Source organism: Panthera uncia, chromosome A2 (assembly GCF_023721935.1).
Source record: "Panthera uncia isolate 11264 chromosome A2, Puncia_PCG_1.0, whole genome shotgun sequence".
NCBI classification, from domain to species: Eukaryota; Metazoa; Chordata; class Mammalia; order Carnivora; family Felidae; genus Panthera; species Panthera uncia.
The window spans coordinates 3,886,668-3,907,420 of NC_064816.1; the positions used below are offsets into that span (position 1 = coordinate 3,886,668).

General features: G+C 51.4%; 1 protein-coding gene across 1 annotated transcript in view; it reads left to right on the plus strand.

Annotated features, from left to right (window-relative positions):
- CATSPERD (cation channel sperm associated auxiliary subunit delta) overlaps positions 1 to 20,753 on the plus strand; it is a 43,457-nt gene that overhangs the window by 12,147 nt on the left and 10,557 nt on the right. The window contains exons 7-17 of the mRNA XM_049639697.1: positions 1,404 to 1,517; positions 5,079 to 5,162; positions 7,518 to 7,668; positions 8,526 to 8,621; positions 11,179 to 11,261; positions 12,487 to 12,663; positions 14,112 to 14,225; positions 15,002 to 15,091; positions 15,871 to 15,929; positions 18,707 to 18,785; positions 20,167 to 20,219. Coding sequence (XP_049495654.1) covers positions 1,404 to 1,517; positions 5,079 to 5,162; positions 7,518 to 7,668; positions 8,526 to 8,621; positions 11,179 to 11,261; positions 12,487 to 12,663; positions 14,112 to 14,225; positions 15,002 to 15,091; positions 15,871 to 15,929; positions 18,707 to 18,785; positions 20,167 to 20,219 — 1,100 coding nt within the window. The remainder of the gene's footprint in view (positions 1 to 1,403; positions 1,518 to 5,078; positions 5,163 to 7,517; positions 7,669 to 8,525; positions 8,622 to 11,178; positions 11,262 to 12,486; positions 12,664 to 14,111; positions 14,226 to 15,001; positions 15,092 to 15,870; positions 15,930 to 18,706; positions 18,786 to 20,166; positions 20,220 to 20,753) is intronic.

Here is a 20,753-nt window from a genome sequence, read left to right on the forward strand (position 1 = left end):
CTCTCTCTCTCTCTCTTTTTTTTTAAATAAGTTTCTTCCTTTTTTAAACTTGATATTTTGAAATAATTACAGACCCTACAAGAAGTCCCATGCCCCCTTTACCAATGGTTCTTCCAATGGTTCCATCTTATGTAACTACAGTATAAAACTAAAACTTGGGGGGCCCCCGAGGGGGCACCTGGGGGGCTCAGTCAGTTAAGCATCCGATTTCAGCTCAGGTCGTGATCTCACAGTTCGTGGGTTCGAGCCCCACATCAGGCTCTGTGCTGACAGCTCAGAGCCTGGAGCCGTGCTTCAGATTCCGTGTCTCCCTCTCTCTCCCTGCCCTTCCGCCATTCGTGCTCTGTCTTCTGTCTCCGTCTCTCTCAAAAATAAACAAACGTTAAAAAAAATACTAAAAACTAAAACTGGGAAAGCGACATGGAAATAACACGTGTGTCTGGTTCTATGCCATGTTTGAAGTCACACGTGTGAAGTCCCAGAACTGCCACTACCCTCAAGATACTACCCTGTGCCATCACCCCAAAGCTCTCCATACATCCCTGCCCCACTGTCCCCAACCCCTGACAAACACCAAGCTGTTCTCCTTCGCTATAACCTCCTCATTCCAAGAGTGTTCTATACGTGGGATCGTACGACATGCGACTCTGGGGACCAGCTTTTCTCGGCAGAATGCTCCGGAAACTCGTATTGAACCCGCTCCGCTTCGTTGCTGAGTAATACTCCACGGAGTGAACTTGGTTGTTTCCATTTTGGGGGTTATTACGAACAAAGCTGCCATGAAGGTTTCATTCTTGTGCGCACAGAAGTTTTCGTCTCTAGGATAAACACCCAGCAGTGTGATCACTGACCTCTATCTCCTTTTTTTTCCCCCCCCATGGAGATATAATTGAGATACAACAATGTGTCAATTTAAGGTGCACAGTGTATTGATTTGATACACGTATAGGTGGCAGTAAATGCCATCATAGCATTCACTAACACCCCCACCCCACCATTACCCTTTTTGGTGTGTGGTGAGAACAATTAAGATCTAGTCTTTTAACAACTCTGAAGTTGGTAATACACATTGTTGCCTGCCATGGCTATGCTGTGCATTAGACTCTCTAGCAGTTGCAAGCTCCACCCTTTCTCTGCTTTTAAAGAGACTGTTTTATGGGGCCCCTGGGTGGCTCAGTCGGTTAAGCGTCTGACTCGATTTCGGCTTAGTTCATGACCTCAGGGTTTGTAAGTCTGAGCCCCATGTGGGGCTCTGTGCTGACAGCACTCAGCCTGCTTGGGATTCTCTCCCTCTCTCTGCCCCTCCCCTGCTTGCTCTCTCTCTCTCTCTTTCTCAAAATAAACAAACATTTAAAAACTTTAGGAAAAAAAGTAAAGAGACTTCTATGTGTCTGTTCTTCCAGGATATAAGTAATTCCGTGTTTGCTTATTTGCATGGAGATCAGATATCTCAGACCAATGTGTATTTCTCAAACACCCGGGGATACACATTTCAGAAGTTTGCCTACGAAAGACAGGTATGTTCAATTTGGCAGGAACGTGAACAGCAAAATCAACAAATAGATATTTACCTCCTGCATGGTGGGGGTAATCAGCAGTCGCTGGGTGGCCAAGGGCTTTTCTCTCTTTAAAGAGTCCAGCTGGCTGGGAGGGTAGGGGAAATTCAAGGTCCAAGGAGCTGGCTAGGGAGGCTAGGGAGTTAGGAAAGGATACAAAAGGTGTTAGGTCATAGGACGCTGTGGTGAAGCCACAGTGAAGGCTGCACGGTAATTATGGCCCTTAACCCCAGGCCCATCCAAAGATCCGTACCATCAGGCACCATCATCATTCCAATTATACAGACGAGAGAACTGTCCTGGGTCGAATATATGCCCCACCCTCCCCAAATTAGGTTCATCCAGAACCCCAGAGACCTCAGAGTGTAACCTTACTTGGAAGCAGGGTCTTTGCAGATTTAGTTAGTTAAGATGCGGTCACACTGGGCCAGGGTGGGTCCTAAATCCAAAGGGACTGGTATCCTGTAAGAAAAGGAGAGGACACGGGGAGACCCGCACAGAGAAGAGGGCCGTGTGAAGACGCAGGGAGACCCTGCAGGGGTGCGGCTACAAGCCAAGGGATGCCGAGGATTACTGGCCACCACCAGGAGCTGGAAGAGAGGTGTGGCGTGGCTTCTTCCTCACCCTCGGCAGGAGCCGGCTCTGCCAACACCAGACTTCTGGCTTCCACAAAGGTGACGGTCAATTTCCGTGGTTTTAAGCCATCAAGCACATGGCAGCCCCAGGAAACCGATAGAGGGGTGAGGGCCCAGAGGAGTGCAGGGCAGAGCTGGGATCCCAACAGCTGGAGTGGACAGGCTGCTGGGATAGCCCAGGGGATGAGGGATTTTGTTCTGATGCAGAGAATGGCCTCACCCCCCAAACACTCGGGAAGTATGTGCAAAGGAAGGAAGAAAGAGTCTACTCTGCTCACAAACTCTGTGTCCCAAACGCTATTTCTCTGCCCTGCCCAGGAGGCCCAAGGGAGCCTAGAACCTAACTGACTACATACTTTCATCCGAAAGTAGGCCTAGAAGGACTCAGGGTTAACATGTGTGATTCGTTGAAAACTGTCATCACTAGAAACACCGAAAGGTAGGTAGGTAGTAGATGATAGATAGATAGATAGATAGATAGATAATAGATAGCTAGAGATAGATAGATAATAGACAGATGATAGATAATAGTTGGATGATAGATAATATAGATAGATGACAGATAATAGGTGATAGATGATAGATACATAGATGATAGGTAATAGATGATAGATAGATACATAGATAGATATAGATAGATGATAGATACATAGATGATAGCTAGATATAGACAGATAGATAGATGATGATAGAGAATAGATAATAAACAGATGATAGATAATAGTTGGGTGATAGATAATATATAGATGATAGATAATAGATGACAGATAATATAGACAGATGATAGATAATAGATAATAGATGATAGATAAAGTGATAGATAATAGGTAGATGATAGATGATAGAGAGATAGACAGACAGACAGACTGATAATAGGAATTGGCTCACATGGTTATGCGGGCAGAGAAGCCCCCACAGCCTGCCATCTGTGAGCTGGAGAACCAGGAAGTCTGGTTGCGCTGTTCAGTCTGAAGACAAAGGCCCGAGAACCAGGGAACAGCAATTCCCAGCGTCTGAAGGCCCAAGAACCAAAAGCTCTGGTGTCCAAGGGCAGGAGAAGATGGACATCCCAGCTCAAGAAGAGAGAAAAATTCACCCTTCCTCCTCCTCTTTATTCCATGTAGGCCCCCGACAGATTGGGTGATGCCCACCCAGACTGGTGAGAGTGGCCTTCTTTGTTGGGTCTATTGAATTGAATGCTAATCTCTTCCAGAATCACCCTCACAGACACACCCAGAGATAATGTTCTACCGGCTCCCTGGGCATTCCTTAGCTCCATCCAGCTGACACATACAACGAACCAACACAAGTCCACCCCTGGTCAGCTTGGCATCCATACACATCTCCGTACTTCATCTCCAAATAAAGACACTGACAAGGTCGTCATTCTGCCCAACACAATACAACTATCCTAAGTACAACCAAAAATGCACTCTTCCGCTCCCCAGGGGAGAGGGTCAAGTTCTAGGTGATGTTTACTCTTCTCCGCGATGTCCCCTTCACTCAAACACCAATTATTAATACAGTAGTCTTCCTGCTGTGTGTGTGCGCATGCGTGCATGTGTGGTTATTGTTATTTTTGTGCCGAAGGGCTGAGATTCCAAGCAATCGTGATTCATCCCCTTGGGGTTCCGCCAGCAGGGAAGGAGTTGGCGTGTCTGGTGGGGAGCTGATGGGCAACTCCTGCCAGTTGGGATGGATTGACTGCCTGCTTTGGTCAGCTTGGGCCACCACAACAGACCCCACAGACTGGGTGACTCAAGCAACAGACATTTATTTCTCAGAGTTCCAGAGGCTGCAAAGTCCAAGATCGAGACACTGGCAGATTCAGCCCTTGGCGAGGGCTCTCTTCCTGATGGCCACCTTCACACAGAGAAGAGAGAACACTCTAGTGTCTCTTCTTACGAGGAAGCTAACCCCATCATCAGGGCTCCACTCTTATGACCTCATCTGAACCTAATTACCTACCCGAGGCCCCACCTCCAAGGACTATCCCATCGGGGTTGCTGGTTTGAATGTTTGTGTCCCTCCCCCCCAAAATGCATGTCCTGCCGTTCTAGTGCCTTATGTGATGGTATTAGGAGGTGGGCCTTTGGGAGCATTTAGATCATGAGGGTGGAGTCCCCATGATTGGGATTAGTGCCCTTATAAAAGAGGAGACCACAGAGAGCTTGCTAGCCTCCTTCTGCCATGTGAGGACACAGCAAGAAGACTGTAACCCAGAAGGGCCTTCACGTGACCCATGCTGGCACCTTGACCTCAGATTTGCAGCCTTCACAACTGTGAGCAATAAACTTCTGTTGTTTATAAGCTACTGCGTGGCATTTTGGCCAAAATGCACTAAGCAGCCAAAATGTCCATTAGCAGCCAAAATGGACTAAGACGGGGGGTTATGACTTTAGCATACGAATTTGGTGGGGGGGACACAATTCAATTTATGGCACTGTCTATATTAGAAAATTCCCATCAATAACTTAAGAGGCTTAAATAAAATAATAGTCTTTCTCTCTCTTACCCGGAGATGTCTGGAGGCAGCCAGCTGCGTTGTCCCGTTGCCCCTAGGTTAGGGCCCTTGGGTGACCTCATGCCTCCACTTGGCTTCCAGACACTTTGCTGACCAACCAGAAATCAGGCATGAGGAACCAAGGCAGGAGGGAATGATTTAGGCAAGCATCTGGTAATCTGGGTCACACCACTTCCCCCAGCACCCCCAAACAAGGCTGCCTTCATTCAAGGTTCTGTCCTACATGCTACATTTCCCTAGAGGGGAAATAGACCAGAACAAAATAGACTTTCCTTCATTTTCGCTTATTAGGTAATCTGGAGTTAAAATCAAACACATGTTAATGATTTCTTCATATGTGGTGTGTTTCTGTTTGTTTCACAGGCAGAACTAGTCGGGTCTTTGGGTGGGGTCTTCTACTTTCACTCCTTGTCACAGGTTGGGCTGCTTCTCATTGACCAAGGGAAGGTGAGTAGCTTTGGACTGGGAAGAAAGACTTAAGTGACCTTTTCCCTAAGCCAGGTTTTCGTTAAAACCCACACACTTGGATTTTCATGTCTGAAATCAATCTAGCTTTTCATTTACCGGTCTATCCATGTATGCATCTACCTAACCATCCATCCATCCATCCATCCATCCATCCATCCATCCACCTATCCTGCCTACTTATCCATCTATCCATCCATCCATCCATCCATCCATCCATCCACCTATCCTGCCTACTTATCCATCCATCCATCCCACTATCCCTCTACTCACCCATCCATCCATCCATCCACCTACCCATCCATCCACCCATCCATCCATCCCACTATCCCTCTACTCATCCATCCATCCCTTCATCCATCCACCCATCCATCCATCCCACTATCCCTCTACTCATCCATCCATCCAACCATCCATCCACCTATTCTTCCTACTTATCCATCCATCCATCCATCCATCCCTTCATCCATCCACCCATCCATCCATCCCACTATCCCTCTACTCACCCATCCATCCATCCATCCACCTACCCATCCATCCAACCATCCATCCACCTATCCTGCCTACTTATCCATCCATCCATCCATCCCTTCATCCATCCACCCATCCATCCACCCATCCATCCATCCCACTATCCCTCTACTCACCCATCCATCCATCCACCTACCCATCCATCCATCCATCCATCCATCCATCCATTTACCTACTTGTCCATCCATTCATCCACCCACCACTCCACCTACCTACTCAGCCGTTCATCCATCCATTTGCCTACCTATGCATCCATCTACCCATCTACCCACTCACACACCCACCACCCATCTCCGCCCGCATTCATTTGTCCACTCCGTCATGCACTTGGCAGTATTTAAGTGGTGTCCAGGAGGTGCTAAGCACTATGCTGAACACTAGGGATACAATACAAGGTGTGGGGCATGTGTCACTGACCGCGCAAAAGATCATCTTAATGTTTCATGTTGAACTATTGGCTAAAGATTATTTTCATGTGTATTCAGGAACTTGGCATATGAAACAGATATCACAGATATCCTTTAGAATAAGACTGGAAAGTGCATTTGAAGAAAAAAATATTAAGTCAGAAAAGGATTAGGTACAGTCAGTACCCAAGCATTTCAGATACTGTAAGTGGGATGTACAGCTCTGTGGTTCAGGGGAGCCCTGCTGTGAGGAAGCTTCCAGAATTTGGGCTGACCTCCGTGGCTGAAATCCCCTCACCCCCTGATCAGGTGCGTGGTCCCGTCCCCACGTGAGTGCCCTCATTAGCATAAGGTTCCCTGGGCCGTGCATCGCTCTGGAGTGAGTGCGGTGGTGTCCACGTGGTTACCACCGGCGCACGATTTCTCAGGCCTGCCTACCCACAATCCCAAAGGCCTTGGCTGGCAGACGTCTACACTGGGGGGTTTGCTCGCTGCACATTTGCATTCCTAGCCACTGGGCCCTTGACCCTAGGTCTCTGTCTGTAGTCCAGCTGAAGTCTGTTGAGGTGCCTTGACCACAGCCTCCTTAAGGAGAAGGAAGAAACCAGCAGGGCACATCTCTCTGCTTGGTACTCAGCACTCAGTACTCAGTGCTCAGTGCTTTTCCGCTCCTGGCTTCCCTTCCCCCTGGCCCCTGAGTGCCTGAAACTTTAGGAGCCTTTGGTTTGGGGCTCCCTCTGCAGTGAGGGGAGCCCCTCGCCTGACCCCACGGCCCTCAACATGGGGGAGGGGTGGCCGGGAGCTCCGCGCTGTCTCTGGCCTCCCCCGTCAGCGATTCAAGTCTGACCTCCTTCGTGTTTGCTGTGTTGCCTTAGTTGGCTCCTCTGCCATCCGGCAGCCCAGCCCGGGGACAGGGGACCGGAGCCAGCCGGCGTATTACACAGGGGGCCTGGGTCGGGCCCGATGCGCGCTCACGGGCCCAGTGGGTCAGGGAGACGGGCCCGGCCCCTGTGTCCTCGAGGTGGGGGCACTGGGGGCCGCGTGCCATCCATCCTGCCCTGAGCGCGGTGTCTCTGGCAGCCCAGAGGGAGAGGGCAGGGCTCCTCCGCCTCGGCCGTGCGTGCCCTGTGGCAGGAATAGTTGTTTGGGGCCATCCCAGGCGCCCTGGGTGTGGAACAGCACCCCCGCCTCGTCCACCCCACGCCAGGAGCTCCCCCAGTCCCGACTGCCCCACACGTCCCAGACATCGCCCAGTGTCCCCTGGGGGCAGGGCCGCCCCAATGAGAACCACTGGCCCCGATAATAAGGTTTGAAGGAAGCCCCAGTGACCAAGCTCGCGGACGCCCTCGACCCCGTGACTCCTGTCACCCCACGGGATTCAGCGATCTCTTTCTCTCAGGCTATGTTCAGCTACTCAGAACACCCCCTGAACCGCAGTTTGGGGCTGCCCTTTGACTACAACGGGACCCTTGACATCCTCATCACCCCGGGCCAGAAAGGCATTCTGATCTTCTGGTTTGAGAAGAGCCTGTTGGTTTCTGGAAACGCAGGTGAGCGAGGCCCAGGCTTGGGGCCTCCCTCGGTGTCCCCACGGTGTCCCCTCGGGTGGGGAAAGCACAGCGGGTTTTTCTCTCCCTTGGCTTGAGCAGACTTGGACCAACCCATTCCCACTGTGAGCCCTCACTGTGTCCAGCACCCCACCACACCCCATTTCCTGCCTCCTCTAGTCTTTAGGGCCATGCGGGCAGGTTCTGAAAGTCACCCCTCACCCCAGTCACCTAGGACAACCCAGGAACCACGGGTTCACGACTCTGGGACGTGGCTCAGGGCTTCCCCTGGCCGGGAAAAGTCACCACACCTCCGGCTGGCCTGCTACATGAGCCCCAGCCCGCCAGCCAGCATGAGACAGGGAGCAGAAGGCAGCCCCACCCCGGGAAGGCGGACTGTCAGGGCCCCCTGGGCACCAATGTGGCTGCAGGGGCACCTACAATCGCAGCCCGCTTCACAGCACCAGTCAGGCCGCCTGAACACCGTTGTCCCCCCCCACCCCCAGCCCCACCCCACGCAAGGAAAGGGCTCAGGGCTGACTGGTCCATTCGGGGCGCTCATTCCAGAAAGGAGGCTCTGATTCCATGTTACCCATATAGTAAAAGGCATTCCGGGGCATTCACGCCTCCTGCAGTGAGAAACCCAGGTCTCCGGAACCCTGCAGCCGGCGCCCGGCGTTCCTGTCCCACCCGGGCTTGCTTTGCTCACACCTAAGCGCATTCTGTGCAACGCTCCACGGCAGTGCGGCCCCGGGCCGTGTCTGCCTCCATTCGGTTACCACTTGAGTCGCTAACCAAGGGCTGGGGTGGGCGGGCGGCGGGGGTCCCTTTCCTCATGATCCTGCCCTGTCGTCTCATAGGTCAGCTCGTTTACCCTGTCCCCGTGGACGAAGAACCCCGCATCTCGTATTCTTCCGTTTCGGAAACCAACGTCACCATCCACAACATTGCTGCCAGTGCGTGGCCAGCCTACGGGTAGCTTTCTAGAAGGTGCCCTACACTGGGCTTGTTCGCCGCCGACCCCGCTAGATCCGGTCCGGCCCAAACCAAACCACAGTGTGATCATCGCACGTTCGAGAGCAGCTCCCGCCATAAACTATTGTGCCTTTTCACCACGATGGACCGTTCATCGGGTGCTCGCTTCCTAAGGCCGCTACCACAAATGCCTACAAACCGGGGAAGGAGGGTGGGGGGAAGGTTCTAGAGGCCAGAAGTCCGACATCAACATGTGGGCTGGCCCGTGCTCCCCGCAGAGGCTCTAGGACAGGATGTGCCCCAGGCCTGTCTCTCTGGGTTGTAGACGGTCCTTGTCCCCTATGTCTGCACACTGTGCCCCCTACTGGGCATGTCTCCATGTCCATATTTCCCCTTTAAAAAAAATTTAATGTTTTCTTTTTTTTTTTTTAATTTTTTTTAACGTTTTATTTATTTTTGGGACAGAGAGAGACAGAGCATGAACGGGGGAGGGTCAGAGAGAGAGGGAGACACAGAATCGAAAACAGGCTCCAGGCTCCGAGCCATCAGCCCAGAGCCTGACGCGGGGCTCGAACTCACGGACCGCGAGATCGTGACCTGGCTGAAGTCGGACGCTTAACCGACTGAGCCACCCAGGCGCCCCAAAATTTAATGTTTTCTTAAGGGGGGGGTGGAGCAAGGCAGAGAAAGAGGGAGACACAGAATCGGAAGCAGAGACACAGAATCTGAGCTGTCAGCACAGAGCCCAACGCGGGTCTCGAACCCACAAACTGAGACCTGAACCACAGTCGGACACTCAACCGACTGAGCCTCCCAGGCGCCCCATGTTTCCCCTTTTTATAAGGATGCCAGTCATATTGGATTAGGACCCACCCTGATGACCTCACTGGGACTTGATCACGTCTGGAAAGACCTGATCCCCAAATACAGTCCCCTGCTGAGGTCCTGGGGGTTAGGACCCCAATCTGTCTTTTTTGGAGGGGACACGTTTCAACCCCCACCAGCTGGCATCCCCAGGATTTCTTTGCAACCAAATCATTGTCCTGGTGCTGTCTTAAAAGATGACATTCGCCCGAGTAATTCTCTTCACACGGTTCGTGGGTTGGAAAGGCAAATAGTGGAGTAAACCGGGCGAAGGGGGCCGTCGCTTGAGTTTTAAGTCACTATTTCCCTCTGTGCATGGGGTCCCTTAGACCCCTTAGAGGTGCATGGTCCCTTAGAGGAATTTTTCTTCTTAACGTTACAAATACAATTAATTCCTGCATACCTGAAACCTTCTACCTGTTATACAGCCAAGTCCCCATTTCGTCAACCTGGGGACACTCGGCGGTGTCTGGGGACATCCGTGGTTGTCTCATCGGGGGGCGTGCTCCTAGTATCTACTGGGTAGAGGCCAGGGATGCTGCTTAACATCCTATAGTGCCAGGATGCACCCCCCTCACCCCCAAACTACCGCAAAGAAGGATCTGGTCCCTAACCTCACTAGCGCCAAGGTCGAGAAACCCTCAGTACATTAATTCACTCCTCGCTCCTCAAACACACCTCCACTTTTCTATATCAGAGGCTTTCCCCAAGGTTCAGCTTAAGGCTCACTTTTTCTGAAAGCTTCCTTGTTTGTCTTTTTTTTTTTTTTTTTAAGAATAAAAATACACATCCGGTCATGTTGACCCTTTCAGAAAACCTTTTAGTGCTCTCCTGTGTTCCTTGGAGCTCTGTGTCTGCGAAAGACCAGAAACAACCTCCAGGCCCACCCGTGGAGGACCGGTTAGTTCAGTTCTAGTTCATCTGGGCACATGCATACACACGGAAGAAAACAATTTTTGTTTAGCATCCGACTCTGGGTTTCTGCTCAGGTCATGATCTCAACGGTTCGTGAGTTCGAGCCCCCCATCAGGCTTGGCGCTGATGGCTGAGCCTTCTTGGGATTCTCTGTCTCCCTCCCTCTCGCCTACCCTCCTGCTCATTCTCTCTCTCTCTCTCTCTCTCTCTCTCTCTCAAGATCAACAAACTTCAAAAAAAAAATACAGTTTTCTTAGAACGCAATCACATCCGTTCATTTACAACTAACTGGTCTGTAGCTGCTGTCAGAGAGCTGAACACTTGTAACAAAGCACCTGACCAGCAAAGCAGAAAACATTTGCCATCTGGCCTTTTTTTAAAAAAAAAAAATTTTTTTTAACGTTTATTTATTTTTGAGACAGAGAGAGACAGAGCATGAGTGGGGCAGGGGCAGAGAGAGAGGGAGACACAGAATCCGAAGCAGGCTTCAGGCTCTGAGCTGTCAGCACACAGCCCGACGCGGGGCTCGAACTCACGGACTGCGAGATCATGACCTGAGCCGAAGTCGGACGCTCAACCAACCAAGCCACCCAGGCGCCCCTGCCATCTGGCTTTTTACAAAAGAAGTTTGCTGACCCCTGGTCTATATGATGGAATGGGGCGGAATTGTTTTTTAACAGCTTGTTAGATTTGTTCCAGTTTTGTCCACGGAAACAGCCCTCATTTCCATTTTGTTCTATCTTGTTTCTTTTCTCCTAGATCAGAATGAACTGGCAGTCTTAACTCGGGAGAACAGTTTGTATTATGGCAGCCTCGGAATCCTGCCAAGTTCTCTAATCAAAGTAGGTACAATCAAAGTGTTGCTTATCGCCGTGTCGGTGAGGAATTACGGTCTCGTTCTCAAGCCGCCGATCCTTTTCCTGAAGGCGGGAAATCATTCTAGTTATGAAAATAGTAGTGGTAGTTTAATAACAACGGCAATCGCTTAATGATTTTAATTAATATGGGATTTACGGCCACAGCAGCTAAAACTTACTGGGCGTTCAGGATATACTAGGTGCTGGTCTGAGCGGTTTCCCTCTGTTAACCCCATTTAATCCCGACCATCGTCTTAGAAGTAGAACCTCGGGGGCACCTGGGGGGCTTGGTCGGCGGACCATGTGACTCTTGATCTTGGGCTGTGAGTTCGAGCCCCACGCTGAGGGTAGAGATAACTAAAAAAGAAATAAACAAATAATCGTAAAAAAAAAAAAAGAAGTCGAAGAACCTTGTATTGTCCCCATTGGACAGACGGAAAAACTGAGTCACAGAGAGACCAGAAGCGGTGATGCCACAGTTATTTCACATCCCCTTTTACGTCATGCCTAATTTTATTTCACTCTCACAAAACCCCAGGAAGGAGATAATATCGTCCAACTTTTACACGAGAGGAAAAACTGAAGTTCAGATTTCTCTCTTTCTTAAGGGCCCGTTAACTCATTAGCAGCTAAGCCAGAAAAGAAACGTGAGGACTGTTAAAGTTAACTTATTTTTGAGAGAGAAAGTGAACGTAGGAGGAGCAGACAGAGAGGGAAAGAGAGGGAGAGGGAGGGAGGGAGGGAGAGAGAAAGAGAGAGAGAGAGAGAGAGAGAGAGAGAGAGAGAGAGAATCCCAAGCAGGCTACACGCTGTCAGCACAGAGCCTGATACGGGGCTCGAACTCACAAACTGTGAGATTATGACCTGAGTCAAAACCAAGAGTCGGACACTTAACCGACTGAGCCACCCAGGACCCCGTCACACTGACACATTCTTGACAACCACAGCATTTTCTGGGGGAGGGTCATTAGCTTTCGTCCGACTTTCCAGAGCGGTCCGGGACCTGTGGATAAGTCTAGAATTATTTCCTGTGTATCCTCTCTGCTGAGGAAATACGGAGTTTCCATCATTAATCACCAAGGAATGAATGAAGCGTACTGATGACTTTATCTGGTCTTCCTTCTAAATGTAAACCTGAATCGTGAGATAAAATTTACATCCTCAAAAAAGACTTAGAATGGCCTGATCTCTCAAGTTGCTTTTCTCTTAGTTTTCAGGCCAAAACATCTGGTCCCAAGAGGCAGCCGTGATGTTCACTGATGTGGGGCAAGTGGAAATACTGACCCCGCTCCCCGATCCAATGTTTCCAGCTTTTGATTTCCAGAGGTGCCCTATGAACGTTCAGGAGATTCTCATGGATCCCCAACTGCAAGTTGACATTTGCAAAGTATGTGATCGTAACTGTTTAGATCAATGTTCTAGGCACCCTTTCTTTTTTTTTTTTTTTTAACGCTTATTTTTGAGAGAGAGAGAGAGAGAAAGAGCATGGGGCAGGGGCAGAGAGAGAGGGAGACACAGAATCTGAAGCAGGCTCCGTGCTGAGAGCAGAGAGCCCGATGCAGGACTTGAACCCATGAACCGTGAGATCATGACCGGAGCCGAAGTCAGCCGCTTAACCGACCGAGCCACCCAGGCGCCCCTAGGGTGTCCATTTCCAAATGGCCTTTGGATCCACGGCATTTAGTGATATGGGAAACAACTACTGAGTATATCGATCTATGAAAATATCCTCTTATGAAATGATGGTGCTAGGAGATGGGAGTGATTTTTTTTCTTCTTTCCTCTACTTGCCACAATAAACCATCAGTCCCCAGCCATGGGGATTTTCTGGTGGGCCCTTGAACTCTTCTGGGGAAAAAGGCTGTGCCTTTAGCAAGTGGTTTTCCCAAATCCCACCCCCACCAAAAGCCCCACCCAAACCAGCAACTACACAGTGTAACAAAAACCCACGGGTGACGGGGCGCCTGGCTGACTCAGTCGGAAAAGCATTGTGATTTTTGATCTCCAGGGCGTGAGTTTGAGCCCCACGTTGGGCTACAGCCTACTTTAAAAACAAAAACAAAAACGCAGGGGCGCCTGGGGGGCTCCGTCGGTTAAGCGTCCGACTTCGGCTCAGGTCACGATCTCACAGTTCGTGGGTTCGAGACCCGCGTCAGGCTCTGTGTCGACATCTCGGAGCCTGGAGCCCGTTTCCGATTCTGTGTCTCCCTCTCTCTCTGCCCTTCCCCTGTTCACGCTCTGTCTCTCTCTGTCTCCCCAAAATAAATAAATGTTAAAAAAAAAAAAAAAAGCAAAACACAAAAATCCCCCGGATGAAAGCTGGGCAGCAAAGATAAATCACACAGTATTAGATAATAAGCCAAAGTGTAATAACCCAAACCCGACAGACCCATCCTCGAACGCCCACCTGCACCAGGAAAATCCAGACTGTGAGAATCTACGGGTCCAGCAGCCGGGGGGCTTCAGCGATGAAGAGACACGAAGAGGGCGGGGTGAGGGGGGAGCCTGTGGATTGCAAGGGGCTTAGAACAATGTTTGAAAACGGGCCGGACCAAGTTACATCACCTAGGGATGCACACTTGGCAAAGAAGCAACTATGGCAAAAATCAGGCGTGGTGGGGGGGGGTGGGGAGACTTCTAGAAAGAGGAGGCTCGTCTGCAATGGGGTGGGCCGCGAGGCTCTACGGGGGGGGGGGGGGGGCGGCTGCAGGATCCGGCAGGGAAGACAGTGACGTGCACGAAAGACTAGAAGGTTCCATCCCCAGGGGAGACCGCTGCCTGCCCGCCCCCGCGAATCTGACGCGACGGATTGATTTGCGCGGCGTTTCTGCCCAGGTAGAGCTTCTGCAAGGAGAGTTTGACAACAGGATGTACAGCATCGACATGAACAGCAAACTGCAGCTCACAGCGCTCATGATTCCGCGGCCAGGCAGGTCACCGGTCCCACTGGTAAGGCCACCTCCTCCTGACGCCATCCGGTGCCTCTGGTACTTGGGGGCCCCCCAGCGTCGCAGGCCCTGCGAGTCCCCTGGCACCGCCGGGGAGAGCCCTCACCCGTGACGCTGTGGAGAAACGGCCTCCGCCCGGCTGGCCTCCTTCCCCGGGGCCTCCGTGCCTCCTTCTCCATCCTGCTTCTGGGCTGTTCTATGCTTCCCACTCCTCTTCCTCAGCCCAGCCGGACCTGCTTCTGTGCTTCCGGCCAGCAGTCCTGCCTCCCGCCTCCCCTCACAGGGCGGGAGGTGCTCAAGAGACAGTGGGGGGTCCCCAGACCTGAAACCCAAGTGGCCAAGCCCAGACTCTCGGGCGGGGGGGGGGGGGGGGGGGGGGGCGGATTAATGTAGAGCCATGGGGGGAAGTCCAGCCAGGGGAGGCTAGGCTGGCTCCAGCTCTTATCTCGGGCTCTCCCCTCGGCCTCCTGCGCAGGACGGGCCTCCTTGGGGGGCCCTCTGGGGGGGTGGGTGCAGACCCACCAGCAGGGACGGGTCTGGGTCCCGCAGCTCCAAGCCGTCTGCAGTGCCGGGGCTCAGAGGCCACACTGGGGGGTAGACGAGGTGGGGCGGGGGCATGGGGATCGGAGGGGCGGCTGCCTTTGCAGAGCAAGCTCGGTTTTTAGTGTGAAGGGGCACAGGGGTCCCCTGTGGGTGAGACCCCAGTGGCGCCCTTTTGTGTCCCCCGGCCCCAGTAAATGGTGTGCGTCTCCTTCCCCACCCCCCACCCCCCACCAGGCAATGGTGAGCAACCCCCACTCCCTGGGGCTGCAGGTGGCCATCTACGAGGACGGCTATACCTACGACGGAAACACCAAGCACAGACTGGTGAGCAGCGCCCCTGCCCCAGGCCCAGGTCAGTGCAGGGAAGGGCACAGCCTTGACTGGGCCCAGCCAGGTCCGGCCGCCTGAAGGCTTCCTCGGCCTGAACTTCCTTCCTCGCCCGCCTGCCCGCCCACCCGCGGCTGGATAAGGCGCTAAAGCATCTGGAGAGGACACAGCCCTGCTGCTCCCCGCCCCTCCCCTGCTCCCTACAGGCAGGAAGCACAGGGGACAAGCAGGAGGACGTGACAGAGAGCCTAACATAGCCCCAGGGAAATCTGGGTAGCTGGGTAAACTGAGGCACGAGGATGGAGGTGAAACGGGGGGCGGGTGGGCAGGAGGGTCTTGGCCAAACGGGAGGCCAGGGTGCTCCACGGGGCCGAGCCAGGCCTCACGGTCACACCGTGGAGTTCGCACTTGACCCCGGAAGCCTAGGGTAGGGTTGGGCGGTTTCCACAAAACGGGAACCTGACAAGGCATCAGTCAGCCACAGGGGGATTTTTGGACCGGTCCCCGTCACCTCCTAAAGAAGAGGGGAAACAAAGTCACCCCTCACTCCGGGTCCCTCAGACAAAGGCAGCCAGGAAACGAAGGAGCTTGGGGTCGGTCATTTCTATGAACTTCTAGAAGCCTCTCACGGGTGGTACAATTAGAATCAAGAGGCAGCTGGATGCTTTCCAGGCTCCTCCTCCCAAAGCCCCGTCCTACCTCAGTGTCCCCCCCCGAGCCCGGATCCTCAGCCACCCCGGGCTGCCCCACCGTTGTGTTTTTTCTCGGTTCCACAGAACATCTCCCTGAGGCAGCAGCACCACTGGGGCAGGGCCAACCCCAACTTCACCTCCAGGTACGCAGTCGCCTAGGTGGGAGTGGGCGGCCCCTGGGTATGGGGTTCCCTTGACAGATCTGGGAACGCGGGGCCGAGATCCAGACTCCCTCCCTCCAAGGACAGTAAGGCCAGAATAGTTGGCAACACTTTCTAAATGGTGGTTCCTCAAAACATTGAACATAGAATTACCATACGACCTGGCAACCCCGCTTCTGGGTCTACACCCGGAAGAATGGGAAGCAGGACTGGAACAGATACGTGCACACCCGTGTTTACAGCAGCCTGATTCACAATCACCAAAACGTGGAAACAGCCCCGTATCCGCAGACGGCCCAGTGGGTGGACACAGTGCGGTCCATCCACACGCTGGGATATCACCCAGCCTCAGGAAGGAGGGACGTCCTGCCGCCTGCCACCACGTGGATGGACCCTGAGGACGCTGTGTGTGGTGACAGAAGCCAGACACAGAAGGACACGTCCTGCGTGACCCCACGCACAGGGGGTCCCTAGAATATGTATTTCAACAAGTCTTCATTCTACATGTGGAATTTTGTATCACTGTATCACATAATTGGAATTTGCTAAGACATCGGAACTAAAGTGTTCTAGGGGCGCCTGGGGGGCTCAGTCGGTTGAGCGTCCCACTTTGGCTCCAGTCACAATCTCGTGGTTCATGAGTTCGAGCCCCGTGTCGGGCTCTGTGCTGACAGCTCGGAGCCTGGAGCCTGCTTCGGGTTCTGTGTCTCCTTCTCTCTCTTTGCCCCTCCCCCGTTCACACTCTGTCTCTCTCTCTCTCTCTCTGTCAAAAACAAATAAACATTAAAAAAATATTTAACTCAATTTTTTATGTACTTGGCAATTAAAAAAATCAACCAGATCTCCCAGTAGGGATTTTCAGACCACATGCTCAGACCATAATCCAACAAAACTAGAACTGAATGGCCAGAAAAACAAAACCAATGACAAAAAGCCCCCTTTCTTGGAAAGTAACAGACGCTTTTATAAATAACCCTTGAATCCTAGAATCCATGCAACACGGCTGAAACATACTCAGAGGAAAATCTGTACCCTGAGCACTTTTATTATGAGGGGGAAGAATGGATTGAAGACGCATGAAGTAAACATTGAACTTAAAGAACCAGGGGAACCACAAAAAGAAGGGAGTTAACGATGATACAATCTGAAATGTATTAAACGGAGGGCAAAAAGACAGGATAAAGTCAAAGTGACACATAAAGCTGGTTCTTCAGAAGCCCGGTACACAAGGCGACCCCGCAATCCTGACGAAGGAGGAGAGAATTGAAATAAACAGTAGAACAGAAAATGACCAGTGTGGAGACTTATGAAAGAATAAGGGGAGGGGCTTCACCCAACTCAAAAGCTCCCACACAGTGAAGGAAGCCACCCACAAAATGAAAAGGCGGCCCACGGACTGGGAGAAGACGCCGATGTCCAAAACACGTCAGGAACACGCGCAACTCAAGAACAACGACAACCCGATGAAAAAATGGGCAGAAGATCTGAAGAGACGCTTTTCCAGAGAAGACATCCACATGGCCAACAGACACGTGAAAAGATGCCCCCACGTCACTCAGCATCAGGGAAACGCAGATCAAAAGCACATCGAGACACCACCTCACACCCGTCACGATGGCTACAATCAACAACACAAGAAACGAGGGTTGGCGAGGATGCGGAGAAAGGGGCGCCCTGGACTGTCGGTGGGAATGCAAACTGGTGCAGCCGCTCTGGAGAACAGGACGGGGGCTCTTCAGAAAATGAAACGGAGACCCACCACACAACCCAATTCCAGGTCTGACTATTTGAAGAAGACCGAAACGCTACTTTGAAACAATACACGCGCCCCTTTGTCGCAGCATCATTTACAAAAGCCAAATTATGGAAGCCATCTGATCTAAGCAATCCATCTAGAGGGGAATGGATGAAGAAGACGCGGTGTATGTATACAATGAAATACGCCCCCAGTTATAACATAAAGAAGTCATGGGGATGTATTGAAGTGCCTGGGTAACACGGTCAGTAATGTTGTATTAACTTTGTATGGTGACAGACGGTAACTAGCCTATTAATGGCGATCCTTTTGCAATGTATGCAGACATTAAATAACTATGTTGTATGCCTGGAACTAAGATGATATTGCATTTCTTTAAAGAAAAAATTTTAAATGCTTTTATTTTTTGAAAGAGAGAGAGACAGAGACAGAGACAGAGACAGAGATGAGTGGGGGAGGGGCAGAGAGAGGAGAGGGAGACACAGAATCCGAAGCAGGCTCCGGGCTCTGACCTGTCAAAACAGAGCTGGACGCGGGGCTCGAACTCGTGAACCGCGAGATCGTGACCTGAGCCGAAGTCAGACGTGCAACAGACTGAGCCACGCAGGAGCCCCAATATGATATTGTATTGCAATTATACTTCAGTGAAAAACAGAACAAGAAAACATTATACGCAGCTAGGTGATAATAATGCTGTGATACGTAGCTAGGTAATAATAATGGATGTCAGATGTGGTTTTCAAGAAGTTGTTATACGTCAATGAATAAAACTGACTCAAGAAGAGGTAGAAACTCAAGGGAGGGTGGGGCCACCACGTGTGAGCAGAGGTTCTCCGTCAGTATTCTGGAACAAATGGATGAATGGATGGACAAGCGGAGGCCTGGATGGATGATGAATGGATGGATGGATGGATAAGTAAATCGGTGGGTTGGTGATTGTTTTTAACCCTGATACTATTTGTGACACTGATATGCGATAATACGCACTCCCATTGCCTCGCAGCATAAAGAAACCCACAGTATCTACCATCACTCTGGACGTAGCCAACAAGGAAATTTCCTGTGTGGACCTCAAGCCACTGGTACGTCCCAAATTTTCCCTGTCCCATATTCTTTGTTGTTAGCGTTAAGAATAATGGTGGTGGGTCTCCCCTGGATTTCCCCTGAGGGGCTGGCCGAGCCTATGTTCAGGATTTGAAAATGGAGGTGATCTGGTCCCGGTTGCGAGGGTCACTCCCTGCCCCCCGCCGCCCCGCAACAGCATCCCCCAGGGCTGCCCCTCAAGACTCACCATCCTAGGAGCAGGTGTCTCGTCTCGTTCCTTGGTCATCCCCAGAACACCTCTGGCCAACTCTGGTGACAGCACTCCTCGGTGCTCCCAAGAGAACGGAAAACCGCACACGGAAACCTGTACACATATATTCACAGTGGCCTTATTTGTAATAGTCAAAAGGTGTTAGCTACCCAAATGTCCACTGATGGATGAACCAATAAACACAGTGCGGTCCGTTCCGACACCCACCACAACATGGATGGATCTTGAAGATGTTACGCTCAGTGAAAGAAGTCAATCCCAGAAGTACAAATACTGTCTGATTCCTCTTCTCTGAGGTCCCCAGAGCAGTCCCGTCCACAGAGACAGATGGTGGGCACCAGGGGTGGGGCAGGGGGTGGGGTGTCAGGACTCATGGGGACAGTCTCAGTTTGGGGAGATGAGAAGGTTCTGGAAACAGTTGGTGGGGGTGGGTGTACAGCCGTGTGAGTGCGCCTGACGGCCTAGAGCTTTGCGCTTAAAATCGTTAACATGGTACATTTCCCGTTATGTGTATTTTACCACATTTTTAAAGTTTATTTATTGATTGATTTACTTATTTATTTAAAGTTTATTTACTTATTTGGAGAGAAAGAGAAATAGAGAGAGCAGGGGAGGGGCAGAGAGAGAGAGAGAGAGAGAGAGAGGGAGAGAGAGAATCCCAAGACAGCAAGGCTCTGTGCTGTCAGCACAGATGTGGGGCTCGATCTCACGAACCATGAGATTATGACCTGAACCGGAAAGGAGTTAGACGCTTAACCAGCTGAGCCACCCAGGCGCCCCTTTACCACGATTTTCGTAAAATTGATAGGAATATTGCGTCCTGTCCCGTGGTAAATCCATGTTTGTCTTCTGTATGCCAAGTATTGTCCCACATTTATCAACTGGCCTCTGGTTGGAACAAGATATAAGCTAGTGACGGGGGACTTAACTGCACCCCCATAGCTCTGGCAAGCCCTTAGGGCTTGAGCTCCGCGGGGCCAGGCCCAGTTACGGTGAGTCCCGGGAGACTGGGTCACCGTGTCAGGATCTGGGCACACCGTTTCCTGTCTCTCCTGGGTGTGAGTGTCCCCACGTGGGTTCTTACCACAGCCGGGCCATCAGCGGCCCTCACCGACCCCGGTCAGCATCCCTGCCTCTCTCCTCCGCAGACGGCACTCATTTCAGTGGGTTGTGACCAGGAGAAAAAGATCGTCATTCAGAAGTAAGTGTGTTGATATCGGGGCGGGGACTGGGACGTGACAGGCTTGGTCACAGTTGTTTCACAACTGTTGAAATCGGGTGACATTTTCCTGTGCGTTTTTATGTATATTTAACATTCTCATAAGAAATAGTTAAATAATGGGGCACCTGGGTGGCTCAGACGGCTAAGCGTCTGACTTCAGCTCAGGTCATGATCTCGCGGTTCGTGGGTTCGAGCCCTGCGTCAGGCCCTGTGCTGACAGCTCAGAGCCTGGAGCCTGGATTCTGTGTCTCCCTCTCTCTCTGCCCCTCCCCTGCTCACGCTCTGTCTCTATCTCTCAAAAATGAATAAATGTTAGGGGAAAAAAAAGAAATAGTTAAATAATGAATACCGACGGGCTGAGTTTGGTTTCTGGCACAGTGTTCGCCCCTCCTTTACCAGCTTGGTGATATTTACACTTTGCTCTCTTTCCTAATCATGTGTTTGTTCGCTTTCTTTTCTTTTCTTTCTTTCTTTCTTTCTTTCTTTCTTTCTTTCTTTCTTTCTTTCTTTCTT